The sequence below is a fragment of the Aspergillus terreus genome, genomic scaffold, assembly GCF_000149615.1.
Source record: "Aspergillus terreus NIH2624 scaffold_5 genomic scaffold, whole genome shotgun sequence".
NCBI lineage: Eukaryota > Fungi > Ascomycota > Eurotiomycetes > Eurotiales > Aspergillaceae > Aspergillus > Aspergillus terreus.
The window spans coordinates 92,248-111,168 of record NT_165928.1 but is presented as its reverse complement, the minus strand read 5'-3'; the positions used below and the strand labels follow the sequence as shown (position 1 = coordinate 111,168).

The 18,921-nt window shown below is 50.3% G+C and overlaps 5 protein-coding genes across 5 annotated transcripts; 1 reads left to right on the top strand and 4 right to left on the bottom strand.

Moving 5' to 3' along the window:
* Positions 1–369, bottom strand: ATEG_03612 (uncharacterized protein; the record flags this gene model as incomplete). Its single annotated transcript, XM_001212790.1, has 1 exon — positions 1–369. The coding sequence occupies one exon, from the start codon at positions 367–369 to the stop codon at positions 1–3; it is 369 nt and encodes a 122-aa protein (XP_001212790.1).
* A 3,701-nt stretch (positions 370–4,070) lies between these two features.
* ATEG_03611 (serine hydrolase domain-containing protein) lies at positions 4,071–5,195 on the top strand (the record flags this gene model as incomplete). The annotated part of the gene is made up of 1 exon (XM_001212789.1): positions 4,071–5,195. The coding sequence occupies one exon, from the start codon at positions 4,071–4,073 to the stop codon at positions 5,193–5,195; it is 1,125 nt and encodes a 374-aa protein (XP_001212789.1).
* A 1,190-nt stretch (positions 5,196–6,385) lies between these two features.
* ATEG_03610 (uncharacterized protein) lies at positions 6,386–7,585 on the bottom strand (the record flags this gene model as incomplete). The annotated part of the gene is made up of 4 exons (XM_001212788.1): positions 6,386–6,456; positions 6,632–6,839; positions 6,884–7,007; positions 7,212–7,585. 4 exons carry the CDS (start codon positions 7,583–7,585, stop codon positions 6,386–6,388), a joined length of 777 nt encoding a protein of 258 aa, XP_001212788.1.
* Positions 7,586–10,357: 2,772 nt separating this feature from the next.
* ATEG_03609 (uncharacterized protein) lies at positions 10,358–11,928 on the bottom strand (the record flags this gene model as incomplete). The annotated part of the gene is made up of 5 exons (XM_001212787.1): positions 10,358–10,736; positions 10,794–10,876; positions 10,932–11,145; positions 11,395–11,651; positions 11,794–11,928. The coding sequence occupies 5 exons, from the start codon at positions 11,926–11,928 to the stop codon at positions 10,358–10,360; spliced, it is 1,068 nt and encodes a 355-aa protein (XP_001212787.1).
* A 3,326-nt stretch (positions 11,929–15,254) lies between these two features.
* On the bottom strand, positions 15,255–16,514 carry ATEG_03608 (zinc-binding alcohol dehydrogenase family protein; the record flags this gene model as incomplete). Its single annotated transcript, XM_001212786.1, has 5 exons — positions 15,255–15,437; positions 15,493–15,866; positions 15,920–16,139; positions 16,233–16,318; positions 16,382–16,514. The coding sequence occupies 5 exons, from the start codon at positions 16,512–16,514 to the stop codon at positions 15,255–15,257; spliced, it is 996 nt and encodes a 331-aa protein (XP_001212786.1).
* Between the last annotated feature and the right edge of the window lie 2,407 nt (positions 16,515–18,921).

Below are 18,921 nucleotides of genomic sequence, written 5' to 3'. Positions count from 1 at the left end.
TCACGGCGCGCGTTCAATGCCTCCTCCTGTATATAACGAGTCGCAGTCTCCCAGAAGGGACGGGCCCATATGCCTCAGCCCTTGCGGAGCCGGACCGTCCGGCTGGACCACGCGCTGGCGGACCTCGCATGACTGGACGAGGTGGCGAGGGTCGCGGAGATCTGCCGGCGTCGTGTCAATACAGTATGTCTGTTTCAAGGTCGGCCCGCTGTGAAGGGATGCGAGCTGCCCCTCAACCGCACCAAGCTGGGCGGCTGGCTTCCACACCCTGCGACTTGTTCCGTTCGCAAGTTGCCTTGTCCCCGAGCGCTCTTGCTCCACCGTCAAAGTACGTTGTGTCCGACGTCCAACTTCCACAGCAGTAGCCATCGTTCCCAGCTAACAAGCAAACAGGTTCGATAGTCCATTAAAAACCACTGTTTGACTATGGATGTCCGCTGCAGCCGATTATCCAGACTTTTTGGGGCTGCGGACCGTCTCGTCCGAATTGGATCCTCGAAGTTGCCGCTCGGAGGCCGAAACTGAGCCGCTAATACCTCATCTCGTTTCTCGTTCTTGTTCTAGCGCGCGGGCGGTCGAGGAAGTGTCCAAGTGCAGAGCGCTGGATCCTCGAATCGAAGTGGCTTCCCTATTGTTCGACTGCAGATACTCGTTCCCCACCGAGCGCGCAAGCATACCGGAAGTAACATCGCTCGTGAGCATGACATCCTTTGGTCGAGGGATGATGGGTTCTGGAGTTCTTCGGACAATATATGTCCTGCATATACGGAGCTCGGGCAGTCTTTGGGTCTGAAAGATCGCCCCTCTCGTTGATGTGTTGCGATGCAGAAGCTCGACATGGCTACAAAGCCGTCGAGCTGGCCATTCTCAAGTGTTGCATAAGTTCGCTGATCCTGCTTGACAGCGGTTCCTAACAGGCGTAGGGCCCTTTATCCCTCAGGCTCAAGTTGTTCTGAGGCAATGCTCCTGCCATCCATTTCCTCCCACGGGTTCAAAATCGACATCGCCAGCCTGGGGTATATAATCAGTTTTGTGGGTTCTCATCGTAACACAGCAGCGAGTTGCCTGAGTGGCTTAGGACGACGTCCTCTGTGGTGGCTTTCGCCTGGCATATGGATGTTTACGTCACCGACCTCACCGTAATCGGCGGAAGCGGTATCAGATTCGGATTCTTGTAGGTTCGAATGTCGGTCAAGGTCAACGGGAAAAAATGTCCCCAGCCTGTATCTTGTCTTTTTCCATCCACTTACCCGGACGTTGACGAGCGTGGGTCCGGGTTGCTACCAGCCCATCGTATCTCCAGAGGTATTCTAGGGAGCACGTCGCCTCTCTTACTCTCTTCGGGGGTAGGCTGCAAAGTTTCCCTGATAGTTCTGGTTTAGTGATATCCTAGCTGGTGGTATACTTCCATGCTGTAGGTGTCCGTACGCGTTGGTATCTCCGACTGAGGCGTCGGCTGAGCTGCTAGGCCGCTTTGCTTTCTCTTGTACAGCCCGCTATCGAGCTTGGGCGGACTTGTAACTTTGGAGTAGACTTGTTGACAGCCGTAAGGATAGTATTGACTATACCCCAAGCGGCGTGATCGATGTCCTGTTCTGTATTTGGTATCTCAAGTCCGGCGTATATTTTGCCCCTGGAGGTAATATGAGGCACGGTCCATAGCGAACGAGAGTATCTCGGAGTTTGTAGGTAGTTAGGGAGAGGTCAATCGTCGGGTCCGTGCCTCCGGCCGGGAAATCGATTATTCCTACTTTATAGAGGAGGTCTAGATTGTATTTTCAAGTTAACTGGAATGTCTCGCTGCCTTTAGAGCTGGGGGCTGTCTGCCCCTCCTGTCCAGAGATCCGCACGGATAGCTGTATGACTTCCCTTAATCGGTATGAATGAGGTTACCGGAAGGCTGCGCTCATCGTGAGCTCCCTTGTATGTTGATGTTGGTCTGTTTCCCACCGAGCTCGACGAACATATCAGGGCATATGCCGGGATTCCCGTGCAGGCGCCAACTGCCCATCTTCTGGGATTGTCCGGTTCTTCGGAGAAGACCGGCCGATTCTGCCGGACCTCTTCTCTCCGGGACATTTCGTTCCTCTGAGGGAAGACCTTGCTCTTGCCGTGATTCCCTTCCGCAAAACACGCAATACACGCATGACGCCGCTGTTGTCAGGTCGGTTTTTCCCCCTATCTATTCCTTGGCGTTATGCTTCCCTGCACTGAAGTCCGATGTGACCACGGCACGGCTTGTCGGACGGTATATAGGACGAAGTTGTGGTGCACCGCGTTCAACACCAATCCCTCCGGGTAAACTTGGATCGCGTGACACTCCGTTGTAAGCTCCGCGATACGAGATGAGCTCTGCTTTCTTCCCTCCTTGGTCAGCCAACCTACTTACGGTATCATCCGCTCGGCGGCGCTTGGCTGATTGTTCATGTGGGTGAATTCTTTGCTTGTCCGTACGCCGGCTACAATCACTCAGTATGAGGGTCCAACTACCCTTGCTGATGTTCCGACCATTTGGCCCTTCCTTTGATAGCCTTCTGTGGCTGCAGTGTGTAGGCTGCTCTTCAGTTGCAATGAAAGGACTTTTCGCGCAGATTTATCTGTGAACAAAGAACGCTATTGACGATTTTGCGGAAGACTTCCGATGATATTCGGCGAAGTACGACCGCCGCGTTCGCATCGAGTTTCATGAAGGTCTCCGTGTCTGACACTTGCGGTTGTGGAGGCTCTGCTAGCCCGTGTCGAGGAATAAGAGGGCGTGTCCAAACGGACTACGTCAGCTCAAGAGACGCTGTCGGTAGCGGCATTGGGTGTGACGAGATGAGGCGATGCCAGAACATCGGTTGACGGCATTCTCGAGGAGGTGATGTCCTCTATAATCGGTTAGAGAATGATTATCTTTCCAAGGACCTCCTGTAGGGATGGTCTTAAGGTAATACCATGCAGCTGAGAAACGCATCCGGAGATGGAGCTCCAGCAGTGCTACGGCCTCGGCTACGATTTCCGGGGTACTTTAGGGGCTGGATCACAAATGCTTCCAATAGCCATGACGTCTGGTTATTGCGAGATATCCAGAAGCCTGCTAGCACATTGTATGAGGTTCAAGATCGACTGAGCTTCAAAATAATGAGTTCAAGAATCTATCCTTAGCTTGGCAAAGATATGACGGCTGTGGGCATATAGTTAACCTGGCCGCCGAAAAGTTGGTCTCTTCCAAGTTATCTGGACACCGAAATTCGGAAACAGTGGCTTTTTCTTGCACACGTGTTAGAAGTATCAAACAATACGATGTATCCTTGGGTGGGGAGCACGACATACTTTAAAGCAACTTTTTGTGTTGGCGTATGCCTCCACATCAAAGCCGCCTACCCCTTACCACGATACCTTTCGCGCCCGAACCTCACGCAATGCTGTCCTTGCAACAACTATACTCCCTCCAGTATCGCCACCAGAGACGCCACCAAGAGAAAGTGCCACGCATTGCATTTTTGTTTGGGTATTTCAACCTATCTTACCTTCACAAGCTGTTGTACTGATAATGGCGGCTGCGCTGTCTGGCGGTATAGGTATCGCCGACGGATTAAATGTCGCCGTAGTCGACCTCGACGCCATGGATGTAGCGGAGACACCCTATTCTGGCTACTATGGTGAGATCTTCAACGATTTCGCGGAAAATCAACTTCAGGAAAAGTGCAAAGACATTGTGAAAGTTATGGTACGCCCGGCTCAAGGCAGACAACCCTGTTGGAAGGAACCGACCCCGTTTCGGTGGCAAAACGAGATAGATCCTCTCTGCCCAAAACGGTATTTGTCATTCGTTGTCCTTCGTTGTCCATCATTGCCGTAATTACCGCACTTGCCGCAATTGCCGCACACCTAAATATTTTGGGCTCCTTATCTGGCAAGAAATAGATACCTCGTCCAACGTTGTCACGAATCTGGTATTTGCCCCCAGACTCACGATACATGAACTCGGAATGCTCGCTAGCCAGTGCTTCCCATGACAACCCAGCTTTCAACCCTGGAGTACTTGACCCCCTCAATCGTCCTCGCAACCACAAACCCATAGCATCATGGTCGGCGATGCCAGCTCTCAGAATCCCCTGGAAAGTCTCGAAATGATATTCTCCGAGTCAACAAAGAATGGGACTTGGCCTGGCGTGGTAGTTGCAGCAACAAACAGAAGTGGGAGTTTCCACTACGCAAACGCTTTCGGAAAAGACGAATGTACCTCGGAAGGGAGGCCATTCACCATGAGCTCTATCATGGCTCTTGCATCCATGAGCAAATTCATGACCTCTATTGCTGCTCTTCAGCTAATAGAGAAAGGACTTGTTGATCTTGAGACGGATGTGTCATCCTTGATACCAACATTGGCCCGTCAGGAGGTACTGTACGGCTGGGATGCAGCAGGTCGACCGCTTACTCAACAACGAAAGAACCCAATCACTCTCCGAAGTCTTTTAACCCACAGCAGTGGAACTGGCTACGATATGAGCAACCCCGAACTCGCCCGCTTCGCAGCTTACAAGGGACGAGAGGTCAATTCTGGTACCACAATCGACAAGCGATTTGGCTACCCACTAGTTTTCGAGCCGGACACTGCATGGGAGTACGGCACCGGAATAGACTGGGTTGGACAACTCGTCGAGCGTTTGGCCCGTCAAACGCTAGAAATCTATATGCAACGACATATTTGGGAGCCACTTGGTATTTCGAGGATGACTTTTTGGCCTTCTACCGTCAGCGGGAGAATAGCACCGGTCAAAATATCTGTTCGAGACCAAGTCTCGGGAGGGTTCTCTGGGCTAAAGCAACCCTTCCTAACCGAAGGAGTGACGGACTGTTTTGGGGGACAAGGCGTGTACGGCTCAATGGAAGACTTCCTAAAAGTGCTCCATTCTATTTTGGCTGATGATGGAAAGCTTCTCACAAGCCGGTCAGTCGATATGATGTTCCAGCCGCAGCTTCTGCTACCTAGCCGAGAAGCCCTTCTGAAACGGGTCCGCAACTCCACGCCCGAATCCTCCTTCATTGGTATATTTGATAAGTCTCTCTCATATGACTGGGGCCTGGGAGGCATGCTTGCAATGGAAAACGAACCGTCTGGGCGGAGAAGAAACACGCTGTTTTGGAGCGGCATGCCTAACTTGTTCTGGGTAAGAATCAAATCAAGCTCTGGTTTCGCACGATACTAATCTGCGTGGCAGTTTATTGATAGAGACTCTGATCTTTGCGGTGTATTGGGGACTCAATTTCTCCCGCCTGGCGACGATAGGGTGGGAAGGCTGATTGAAATTTTCGAAAAATACATTTTTAAAGCAAGATTCGAATTGTAATTTCTATGCGAAGAGCTATTGCGTAGGAATGGAAATGCTTTGATCCCCGCTTTAGGCGCTTTTCGGTGTCACGTTTTTGGAGAGCTATCGGATCTTTCTTTTTCTCATATGACTAACCTCTCCAGATACCTGACTTCAGGCGATATAGGATTCACCCTTTCTCCTAGTGAGCTCCCACATGCGGCTAGCCACCAGTCACCCACGAAACGCTCCTCACGAATCCGCGCGGGTTTCGGGGAACGGAAAGCCTAGGATGTGGGCAAGGATCCGATTGCGGCCGGCGCCCTAACCTATGGTCCGCCTTCAGATTCCTGACAAAGAAGACAGACGATGACGTACAAGCTGCTGACGAGTTTTCGTTGCCTGTCTTGGCAACGTCAGACATCATACCGTATCATTGGCTCAGCAGCTATCACTGACAATGCCGAGCCATGATACGAGTATGGAACTGTGTTCTTGAGGGCGTTGGATGGCATGGAAGCGACATGATTGAGGATAATGCGAATCATTTAGCCCACATTATCCAACTTCTCCTGCATGGATGCCAGATAGTTCATGCAAGTAAGAAGTGCCTTTCGTCAATTTATAGCTGGTCAGAGGACCTCTAAGATGTGGTGTACCTTCCGCTTTTCTACACATCCATCATTTCCCACGCTCCCTCACCATATCCGACCGAGAATAGGTATCAACATGTAATCCGAAGTCAGCGAGGCCTTCAATTACTCTGTTACGATCGCCCTGGCCCGTCTCTTGGCTCATTTTGCGTTTGCCTCCAATACTTTCGTATACGTCAATACCGATGATGTTTTTTTTTCATGATATTAATATACCGTTCAGGGGTGTCAGGTACAGTTCAGGGCACTGCCTTGCCTTCCTGGATGGAATTTTTACACTGTTCAGACCTACCAAGGGTGGGAGCAAGAAAGACTATGAAGCACAGGAGATCGTATTACATATTATCGCAGAGAATGAACCTTGAGAAGTAAGCATGCCGCTGGACACAAATCCAGACAGTACGTCAGAGTGGAAAGGGCAATTCTGGACCTGCCTTATCCCTCCATATCCACTGTCTTTCGTGCCTTTTGATCTCTTCCATGAACGACCTCGCCTAAATCGCCAACTGGCAACACAAAAGGGAAGTCAATGGACTCTAACATCTGGGCAGCAAAGATGTACCATATCGGGATACAAAGTACGACATTTGCATGCACCAGCGGCCTTGAAGCGAGAAATTAACAGGAGCTTGCAGGAACAGAGGAAAGAGTACACAGTGAATCCGAAAGCTAATCACCTACCATTTCCACTTTCGCTGCCAACATACCATACCCTAGCGTACTGAACAGACGGAGATAAGTCTGTAGTTCCAACCATGAAGGCCCTGCATTTCTCTGCGATAGGTTTGAAGACAAGGCCAGATGAAGCACGAGTGGCCATAGGAGTTTCTGGGAAACTGGTAGGGATCAGATCTTTCCAGTTTCCAGAAAGGTCACCACGCATGCGGCTCTGGAATTCAGAACCCAAGTCAGGATAGTTGTCAGAATACTTACCCAGCAGTTGGTTCCATTCTTGCACCGAGGTCTCACCACAAGCGGGTAAGTCGGCAAAAATGCACGCACATGATCGCCAATGATGAAGTGCTCATTGGCGAGAACCCATATGTGATATTCTGAGCTGCAACATCAGCAGCACCAACAGCAGAACCGCGTGCGGCAGCCTGACCAGCAACTTTGCTTCCAACACCGATGACTGTGTGGCAGTTGATGAAGGTAGGCTTGTCGGGAGAATACACGAGCCTTCTCTAGCGCCGTGGCCATGTCCTCAATATCATCAAAGCAACCGTCCTCAACCTCAATGACATCTCGGTTACAGGCACACATTGTAGCATTGATATCCTCCGTGTTTGTAAGATCCACCGAGCCGTCACAAGTAATCCGGTTGTTGTCGTAGATGATAGTCAGATTATTCAGTCTCAGGTGCCCAGCGAAGGAGATAGCCTCGAGAGCAACACCCTTCTGAAGACATGCGTCACCGACCATGCACCAAATATAATTACTAACAATGTCGAAGCCAGGTTTGTTGAAGGTTGCTGCCAGATTCTTCGTGGCCATAGCTAAACGAACAGCGTTCGCCACACCCTGCCCCAAAGGGCCTGTCGTAACTTCAATACCCTCATGTTCAATCTCAGGATGCCCTGGGCAGAGCGCATCCGCACGGTCAGAGTGGTATGACTTAGGCTGTTCTAAGGCCATAGTCCTGTATCCTGACAAATGGAATAAGCAAGTGTACTAGTCGCAGATAGCCTGAAGGAGAAGAATATTGCTAGCAGGGTGGTGTCTTTCCCCTGCCAGCGCCTCTCCAAGGAGCAGACCCTTGAATACAAGCGTGCAACCCTACAGCGCCATCGCATCCCTGCCGTGGTCATTGAGCCGTACGCTCTTAACGGTTGGGAACGCTACGCCAACGCGGGCATCTGTCTAAAACGCTTCGGTCACTCGTTGCCTGGTAAAGCCGCATACAAGTTCTTTGGCTATGAAATTCCTGCTATGGCGGTCAAGGTGCAGAGATATTCATCCGTCGCGGTTAAAACAAAATCAGGGAGAGGGGCGCATAGCGCATCACATATTTCCAGAGGGACACACTGATGGCGGCCATGCCGATGGCGCCGCTTCGGTCGATAAGTTCGTGATTCGCAAGATTGTCTTAGCCAGATGGAACTTACCCAGGATGATCACCATTGTATTGCTGGTAAAGATCGGATATGAGTATACAGAAAGTCTTCAAGACGTTGTCGTGTCACCAGTGAGCCTGCGAACAAGAAAAAGAGCAGATGCGACGCCGTTGATGATGTTGCTTCACAAGGAATACGTGTAGTCATGTTTCATCGAAATCATGTGGGCAAACATCGAGCGCGGACTGTAACTCGGATAGAGAAAAAATGATGAAAATAAGATAAAAAGGTTGATAGGAAAGAACGAGGAAAGCAAGACACATAAAAATGAAAGACTGATAGTAGCCACATGTCGTCTACATACTTTGTGGTGAACAAAGGAACTGTCGGGATACGGTGTGAAAACAAGCCTCAGGAACTCCAAGTTTCGGTAGAAGCTCTGAGTAGGAGTAGGTGAAAGCGGCAACCCCAAGCGCATCGCCTAGGTGTGCATGCATCCGAGCCAGTCACTTCCTGCAGCGCGACCATGGCATGGCCCGAAGGGATGCTGTAACCACGGATTTGAGTCCGTCGAATAACTATTGGACTAACCAACAACTACCGCGTTTAGACTAAATAGAGCTGGAAATTGCAGGGAAAGGGCGCAGCAAATTAAATACATGAAGTGTGTCGATGCTGCTTATCGTCCCCGCCTTCTCATTCATGCATTCACCTGGCTTCTCCGAAGTACAGCTCTCCTCCCTACACTGGAAATCAGACCAACGTTTCTATCACATACAACGGAAGTTTCCCTATTCAACTTCAGACATTTGACACTCACTCGGAAAACACTGTCTGCAGAATGAGTGCAACCTTCATTCAGACTAGATTTCCCAATCCGTCGCTACCGGTCACTGCGGACCATAACCTGAGGCAAGTGGAAGCTCCAGTCTCTCCGCCCAAGAAGGGAGAGGTGCTGCTCCAGGTGAAAGCTACCGATATCTATGGGTGTGCGCACGTTGCCTTGTGTCTTTCTTCCGCCTTTCGATTTTCCGCATGACGTTGTTTGGAAATAAGGAAATAACCTGAGACCAGGCCGGATATCCACTTCTGGAAAACTGGTCGAATTGGTTCCCTTGTAGTTGAAGGAGATTGCATCTGGGTCGTGAGGCTGCTGGTGTTGTTTTACAGGTCGTGGACGGCGTCGCCAACTTGAAGCTCGGTATGATACAATTGACAGAAGTCGTGGAAGAGCCGCTGTACCTGACAGATAACAGATATAGGTGATCGCGTGGCCATAGAACCCGGTGCGCTCTGTGCTAACTGCTTTCTTTGTCGCGACAGCCGGTACGATCTCTGCGAAGAAGTGCAACTCGCTGGTGTCTCCCCTTACCACGGCTCACTGCAGCGATACAAAACACATCCGGCTAAATAGTTACATAAGCTGCCAGACAACGTTTCCTACCTAAGGCGGCGCTCGTTGAGCCCTATCAGTCACCATGTATGGTGTCCGGACCGCTGTGTTGAGCCTAGGGCGTGGGGCAGTCGTTGCGGCGCTAGTCCGATTGGGCTGTTGACCCTGGCTGCCGCTCATTCGTCAGGTGCGCACCCGCTTGTCATCACTGACCTTGACGGCTATCGTTTGGCGTTCGCCAGGGAGTTCATTCCGGGTGCAATGGTCTATCAGATTAATCGGGACCTCAGTGCTGAAGGAAATGCTAAGGCAATCCGTGCATTGTTCGGAGACGACGAGTATTCCGCCCCTGCGACTGTTCTTGAGTGTACCGGTGTGGAGAACAGTATATGCACTGCTGCTTATCGGTGCAACGCGGCAGCACTGTCGTAGGTATTGGTGTAGGGAGGCCGATTATGAATAATTTGCCGTTCATGCACATTTATTTGGCAGAGATTCGGGCGAAGTTCATTGACCGGTACTGCGATACGTGGGCCTCAGCTATTCAGTGCTTGACTGGCGGTATCTTGAGGAATTTAAAAAAGTTAGTGTCTAATAATTTTCCCTTGGAAAGGGCCAGAGATGCCTGGATCTGTGTTCCGATACCAAGAATGGCAGTATCAAGCTTATAGTGGTTGACGAGGTGAATGCTGCTTTACGATCACTTTTTCTAGCTATCACGGCAGGGGCAACCAACAGAGTGAGGTTAGATACAAACCACTGTCGTACAGTCCAAGCCACAGTAAGCACCAAGTCTGCGGTCATTGAAATCTCAGTCTAGCCTTAGCAGTTGACGGTTCAGCGCCAGGCTGACCGGCTACCCATAGTGAAACCGAACCGAGGTCCGAGATGTTGGTTTGTGTTTCTATGTTGTGCTAACCCTAAAGTGATTCCAGGACCTACTGAATCGGGTTGAAGTTGTCACTGTATTGACTGAATCATCCGCTTAAGTCCCTCCTCTAAGACGTTTGGTGGGTGCGAAAAAACCAGTCGAAACCAAGCCGCTTCTTCCGCCGCATAATGCTCCCCAGCAGCGATGTAAATTTTCTCTTTTCGGAGCTTTGCAAGAATATCCTCAGCTGTGACGTCCTTTACCACGGCCCCCAAGTTAATCCAAAGGAAGAACGCGGCATTGCACTCAAGGTACGGGATTCCATGGGACCGTAGCCATTTTGTTGCAAAATCATAGCTTTCTGCCAAACGCACTCGATTAGTCGCAATATACCTTGTCACGAAGCCATCGTCTAGCAGAAGCGATGTGATGACCTGGTCTGCGAGGCTCGAGGGGAAATTGTGAAGGCTATTCGGGAAAGGTTGGTTAGCGTGTCTTCCCCGTCAGAAAAGGAGATAATCTCACGAAATGCCCTCTGCAGCCTCCAAGAGCAGTCTATTCGACTGACTAACCAAGCATCCAATCCTCAGTCCGGTTGCACCAAAATCCTAGTCAAACTGTCAGTTCCACTAGAGACGAAGGCCCAGGGGGGAAGTGGCATACTTTACTTAAACCCCATACAGTATGCACCAAACTTGGATCAATAATCCCTTCCAGCTTTATAGACATGATCGATCTAAAACCTGGGGCATCGGGACAACGAGGGTTATTCCAGACAGACAGCGCGTAGATCTCATCGGAGATAATGTGAAGTCTATTCCTCGAGCAGAATTTTAAGTATTCTTTCAAGACATCTTCAGGATAGCAACGTCCTAGGCTTCTAATTAGCAAAAACACACCGATCTCGCTCATGTAAGTCGCGAGAACAAACCAAGCGGGTTATGTGGTGAGCATAATATAAGAGCTTTGACACGTAAACCTCTATGTTTCGCTTCGGCAAGTGCCTTCTCGTACTGTTGCACTGCAGGCATGCTGAATGGATCTATTTCTCCAAACGCCACTTCAAGAAGCCGGACTCTAAAATCATCACCTTAGCCTCGCCGTAGAATCTGGGGATATTTCTTACCCTGGCCGGATACCAAATATCGTGCGAAATGCATTGAAATACGGCCGTCCGACCATGACAAAATCTCCGGAGTTCGCCAAAGCCCAAGCACAAGCTTCGAGCGCATTGCTGACGCCCGATGTGATGACAATATGGGATGGACGGATTGTAGTCTGCGGGCAAAACTGGTTGTTCATGAAGCGACAAAGGCTCTCTTTGAGGTTGTGCGAGCCGCTGAACCCGTCTCCGTAGGTCAATGCATGTGTGTTCGTTTGCAGCTGTAAGAATTAGGACAAATGGCAAAGTCCACTCGGGGAGGTCAAATATTACATGAGAATTGATGAAGCCCACCATCTCCGAGTGCATGAGTGTCTGGAGCATTATTAGATTTTGTCCGTAGTGATTAGGTTATTGCCTTACATTCTCAGCAAGACCAAGATTCACGATGCCGTCCGGGTTCGATGCTGGAGACCACAAGTCACCCAGTACAGTAAGAAAAGATGGCCTCTGTGCAGCGAGGGCTTTCCCTCGATCGGAAACGACGTCGCCCTGCATAGTGGTAGTCGAAAGTGGCTCATAAACTCAGGATGGAAGTATTTCGGAATCTCTCAGATGTGGATATAAATAGGGTTCATTATAGACATGTTCTCAGAAGGCGCACACAAAAACGGGAGAAGCGGGTATAGCGGGTAAAGCGGGTAATCCTACCAACGTAGACCAGAAATGTCATTCCGCTCAGTATCTTTACCATTCTCTGAATCTTGTGTTTCCCTCGCCCCCGGGTCTACAGCATCAGTGCCTGTGATATTTCCCTTCGAAGTCAATATCATGGTGGGGGACAAATCCGTTTCGACGTCTGTCGAGCCTGTTTTGGCACCGTTCACGCTCGCCGTGGCTAGCTTCGCGAACATGTTTTGCATTGGCACAGTCTACGCTCTTAGCATTCTCCAAGCACAGCTGCCACGTCTGTTTCGAATATCTGATGCATGGAGCTTCGCGCCTTTTGGCGTAGCATGCCTGGGTCTCTCGACTGGCGTCCTGACGAGCGCTTCAATGATCATCCGAAACGGAGCCCCATGTCACAGTCGTCAGAGGCACAACTCTCTGGGGAATTGCGGTCATTGGTGCCGGATGGTCCCTCAGCAGCCTCAAATTCGAACTCATGGTCACATGCTTCCTTTTTGGTGGAATGGGTATTGGGTGGACGTACCTGGCTGTGGTCGCATTAATTGGCCAGGGGCTTCCGACGTACGCACTTGCTCGGAGTGCGATTGGACCACTGGGGTTTTCAACTGCTGCAGCGGCGTGCTTTGTCCTAGCATCTGTGTTTGGGGTGAACACCTCTGACGCAGAAACACTAGGCCGGATGCTTGTGCTTCTAGGGACGACGTTCGCTGCCGTTGGAGGATGTTCCCAGATGGTATTATCCGGTTTTCCTAAGAACCACGCAGCAGGATCTCCTTCAAAGGCTTTGTCCAGAGACTCCGAATCATTCTTTTCCATCCTGCTCTTCTTTACCGCACTGCCTGGAATGGCATTATTCACTGGCTTGCCGCGCCTTGCCTCGTACTATATGAAGGGGGCTGACAACGGTACAACGTGGACTTGGTCATATTGCATGCCTGCTCTTGCATTTGCCGGCTTCCTTGCACCCAAGGTCTCCGCTAACCTCGGACCTAGGCTGACATTCGTTGGCGTCTTCTGCTTGCGGGGAGTGCTTCTTATGTTGCTTTCGCAGTTCGAAGGTTCTATGCTGGCATGTTGGACCACGCTGGCGATTCTTTCCGTCCACGGTACAGGGTTTAGCCTTCTTCCGGCGTTGATCAGAGCACAAACTACCAATCAGCACCTGTTCTTTGTCTGTTATGGTAGGGTCCTGGTTTCATGGGGGATTTCAGGAATTGTCGGTTGTATCTTGAACGCGACCATTCTATCTTCAGTCAATGCGATACCGATGGGGGTCCTCGCTACCGGATTATTGACATTGTCATTCGGACTTATTCTCTATGTCACCCCGAACCTTGGAACTAAACTTCTTCCCTGACCGTGTTGGTAGAGACTCTCTTCGGAGGAGATCGCCAGGTCCGACTTCTCTAGGCTTTGTCTTGGTGAGCCATGCGAGCCTTTTCTGTTCCTTTTCCTTCCATCGGAATCTGCAAAGGCTCAAAATGACCAGAGGAATTACCTCGATACTTTTCGAGACCTCTCAATTCCTGCTTCCTGTTTACTGTCCCTTTCGTGTATCCTCATATAGCCTTTGCATATAGAGAAGCGCATATGAGCTTTCGTGCTGATGGAAACGTATTGGCAGGCTTGGAAAGTAAGAATGATCACTCAGCCCAGACTCTAATTAGGACCCTATTGACCCACTGTCTATGCATTCTTTTAGCGGCTTCATAGTACAGAGACAGAGTCGGGTTCTGTCCCTTAGAAAACCAATAAAATAGTCTAAAGACACACAATAATACATAGTACAGAAGTCCATATGGCCCTTCGTGATACGCCGTATGTTGAACACGACTAAGCCTGACTATTTTTACAAGCCTGCTATCACCATCCTCTTTTCGCCGTAAAACCCCACCCTCGGTTCCTGGAAGCGTGATTGGACGAGGCTCCAAAGGAGAATGTGTTTCAAAAAAGTGGCATTATCAACCTATCGTATGTCTGTGCCCTTGTTGTGATAAGCCCATAATCATAGTACATGCCCCCAAGTCCAAAGCACCATTGGGGAAGAACTCATCCTTGATCGCATCGTCAAATGCCCCCGAATAGGTCAGGTTCTCGCAAGCTTCACAAGCTCAAATCGGTCTACACCGGATTTCTGTCGAACAGGGCATCGATCCTTTGATTCTTTAATGCACTCCGGACAGTGCCGCGGATATTGTAGCCATGCTGCAAGAGCTGGTTGGCGGTATGAGAGGAAATATATCCATTGACGTCTGTCAGTAGGGCCCATGGACCCTTAAGAGACTGCTGGATGGATGGTAGTTGCACCCATTCATTACGGTACTCTAGATGTCGGAGATGACAGAGCCTGGTAGCTATATCACACAGACTACTTCTATAGACCTACAAATATGTCACTAATAAAGACAAACGACCGCATACAGGTTAACTCTCGAATTTAGATGATGCTGCAAGAAGAAAAGGCGGGGGCTCTGATCTATGCATTCAATGGCATCTATCGAGAGGTTTCTCGCTTTTTTTCGGTTTCATTATATTTTCCATTCCTATAGCTTCTGCTGACAGGGCCTTTCGTGGCCATGAGTCAGCTCAGGAGATCCTCGATGTGGTGAAATCTATAGTGTTCGGGCTTGAAGAACAGGCGATCACAACCATCGGATTCAAGCCGGAGGAAATCCTAGTCTTTTGTCCTTACGATGAACGGGATATAATTTAGCCACAGATATCTCGGGGAGCAGTTACTTTGGGATGGGGATTGTGGAAATAAACTACAGGAGCGGATATACTGGGAATGTCACCGGTCGTGCTTATCGGCCCTGGGCTTAGATGGAAGCAGGTAAGACGAATGGTACCTAGTGAGTATGGATGCCTGACAATGCCAGTCCAGATAAGGACCATTCTCCGGCTGCATACATGAAATAAGCAGGTCATATTCGCCAAGATACACATGGCAGATCGTATGCGCACCCGGTAAGCGAAGTTGATGGACCGGCAACATGTCTTGGGATTCCAACGCGGCATGAGCGTATTCATAATGAAAGAAGCATGGGAATGCACTAGCGAAAGCCGAATTCGAGTTAGACATTATCAACAGAACACGGGCGATACGGCATATATATTACGATATATTCAAAACACGGTGACGACATCATTTCAACAAACCGCGTCAGACCTTCATACCTGTTCGGCTCAAGTCCTTAGACCTTGTATACTATCTTATAGTTGGAGATAACCCCGTCACGGTACTCTTGGAATCCCTTTCCCACAGACTCGAGTCCCTCGAAAACCTTCGGGGTATTCGGCTTGATGGCTCCCGCGGAGAGCAACTTCGGCAGTGCATCGAAAAATCCTGCCGATAGCTCGTGATCTTCCTTATGTGGCTACAAAATATTATCAATAAACGACTATAAATATCGGCACTCGAAGACGACTCACGGGCCAGTAGAAATCCCCGTATTTATGCTCCTTTAGGAACGCCGTCCAGACGAGAACATCCGTCACCTTAGTCTGCTTGGTCACATTCTCGGTGAAAGCCTTGCCCGGACGAACAGTGCACAGACTACCGCCTTGTTCGGAGATTGCCTGCGATGCGGTACTGGAAGACGAGTCGTTGCCGATCGTGTCGAAGACGTACCTCAGACCAGCGTTCGCAGCAGCCTTGATGCTCTCCACCACTCTGGCGTCGCGGTAGTCGAGAGCGACAGTGGCACCAAGGGACTTGACGAAATCGTGATGCCGCGGACTGCAGGTCGTAAGAACGTTGAGGCCGTAGTACTTGGCAATCTGGATTGCATAAAGCCCGACGCTTGCTGCGATGTGTGAGCTTACCACGCTTACGCGGCACTGCATCACATAGACTCACAGCTTCCACCCCAAATAAGGACGGTCTCTCCAGACTTCTGAGGGATGTTAAGGCAATCCTTGGAGAACAGAGCGAGCAGTGCTGTGCATGCGGCGAGGGGAACTGTTGCGGCCTGTTCGGGCGTGACGCCTTCGGGCAAAGGGAAGCAAATACGCTCATCTGCGAGGGTGTACTCGCTGTAGCCACCCAAGCCCTTAATCTCACCTGCTCGAACGACGGTCTATATGCTGAATGGAATAAGTTTGTTTCAAGATGGTGACTGACCTCCCCAGATTAGACCGGCAATCACGGTGCCAGCCTTGATCCTGCTCACTTTTTCACCCGTCAGCTCGACAGTACCAACAAAATCACACCCAAGCACCGCATCGTCGCCAAAGGCATGAGAGTCGAGGGATTGAACTAGTGGGTAACTTAGCACTCTATATTTTCGCGGCACGGAAGGGGATAAGGGGTCTGGCTCACTATCCGTTGGATTCTGAGCTACATGGGAAATCTTCACCAGTACCTGGTGTTCGCCCGGAGTCGGCACAGGAATGGTCTCTTTGGACAGCTTGCCACCCCTGGTCACGAGAGCTGTAGCGGTAGGAGGAGCCATTTTCGATGTCCTTGTGTGCTATTCTTGTCGAGGCGGAGTTGCGCAGCAGCGTGCTCTCAGCTTCCCAGAAGCTGCGGCTTTTATATGCGTCCAGAGCACCGATGTTGTCTTTATCGCTGCCTCTGAATACTGTTCACTTACGGTAAGCCGGATGGTGAGATTTGAAATCAACTCTGATATCGTCAGCAATACGTCACTCTAATGAGGTGAGCACGCAATGCGGCCAGGGGCTGCTTCGAGAACCGGGACGTCTAAGACAAGAGCTATGTGGCCTCTACTTCTGTTCGAGCAAGCAGACGCGCCCGGAATGTCTGTCTGTGATCAGGCCGCTCTATTGTCGGTCATCTGATATGCCAAAGTTCGTGGAGCTCCACTTTTGGCTCCCCTCGGTGGAGCCCAGAACGTGCATGGATCTTCCGCAGCTGCTATTAAACAGCAGGTAGCAGTCAGTTATAAGGTGCATGAACTGATGGCATCAATGCATATCTAGAGAAATGTTAACCGCTGGCTTGCGGCCCTCGAAAATGCAAGCAGAGGTTCTAAGATTTACGCCGCTCCGGTGGCCTCCTGATGCGCTCGGCTGTGGTTCCGCGGCGTATCGGTTCGTCTCGCCCAGAGGGCTTTGTGGATACTTTGTGGATATTGCAAGCGTAGTCATCAATTCTGGAAATTGGTAATGTAGTATTCTATGAGGGAATTTTATCCGATATTCTCGTCAATGCTGGTGGATGCTACACTGCCATATCGAATTGCGGGTTCTACCGAGTGGGGCCAGGCGCTTAGACTTGCTGTCGGCATCTTACTGGGATGGTGGGCTTGGCATGGATGGCTTAGTTCACTGTGGGTGCACTTGCCTCGAGCGAATTCTTGACCCACTGCATCCGATTTCAAATCAACAAACCGCCAGTATCTTCATCTCTTCTATCTTGTGCAAGCCGCGCCCTTCGATTTGTCAGGGCTGCATGAAGGCAACGATAGTGTATATGAGAATGCATCTGGTGGCGAGCAAGGAAATGATGAACTATTTCGACATCTTAAAGCTGATTGGGTTTAGACTTAGCTTTCCTGTCAGCTGAGGAGCCACTATATTATCGGGGTTTCGTGATCGAACTATGCTATCCATCTCTATCACTCACAACGCTTAGGGTAAATTAAAGCAACGCCTAAGGATGAGGAAATTCGCGCCTCATGTTCAGAGTCCCGGGTTCGCTTTCTGAAGCATTCTACGGATGGGAAGGTTGCCCACACGCACCCCACGCCTCGGCCAAGAAACATAATAAGGGACACAGAAACTTCCATATAAATCATACGTTCGGATTCGTACTATGAGAGTATTGCTCAAGCGTGTTTCTGCGCCATAAGATGTACCAGACAGTGCCCTGTCGGTAGCCAGGCGATCCTTAAAGGGTCTGCAGTTACCCTTTAGAGAACAGGGAAGCAAAAGAACTCGAGCTTACTGTTTCTGGTTTAGGGTCAACTGCGGTAAACCCGCATACGGTCGCTACATACCCATTTCTGCAAATTACAGGCCGGCGTGTCCGAACAGCTTCGCGCTAATTGACTTGGTCAACCGCCAGCCCTTCGGCAAATGCTGTGGACAATTCGCCTAACACGTGCATTCTACTGCACAGGAGACGATCTTCCGAGGACTCAGCTCTGCTCAATCACGTGGGAAAGATTGAGATATTCACCACTCAAATATCTTCTGGTAATGCGAGAAATCCCGGGTCATGCTTAGTCTCTTCTCGCTGCTATGAAGATGCCTTGAGTTTCGTGTTGGTCATATAGTGGACTCGTTTCCTTCTTGCCGGCGCGCATCGATCCGCCCAATTAGGCAGTTCTCGGCCCGTGGCGGTGGATGTTCTCCGACAGCCTGCAGGCTGCCGGGCGCCGAACCCGAAGCGTCATCTAGAGACTCGTCACCCGTGGCTTCGGGCCGGTTCCGGAGGCGTCACAAAATAAGGCATATCAACGTATCGTGAATGGAGTCATTGAACATACTTCTCTACAGACTGTCTCCCCTTAACGGATGAAGCTGCGGGCGGCTAAGTGTCATATCCGATTTTGTTACGAGACTATTGAGCGACTATCAACGATTTGGTGCAAAAACCTTTCGCAGCGCCAAACCAGCCCCGTATTTGTGTTCCTCGGGTATTATACCAACTTTTATTCAAATGACCGGACGGTCTTTTGCGGCGTGACCATACAGGCACTCTCTATGGGCCCATCTCCTTGCGCTCAGCTTATCCCTTCTCGGCGATTATCTTGGGTTCGTTATAGCTGACAGTCTTCAATGGTCGACGGCAGAGGTGACCCGCGGCCTAGTACCTGCTACAGCCTCCTTGACCGATGGGATGCCATTCTGATGGCCTTCCCAGGTACGCGAGAATCCTTCGGTCCGCCCTCG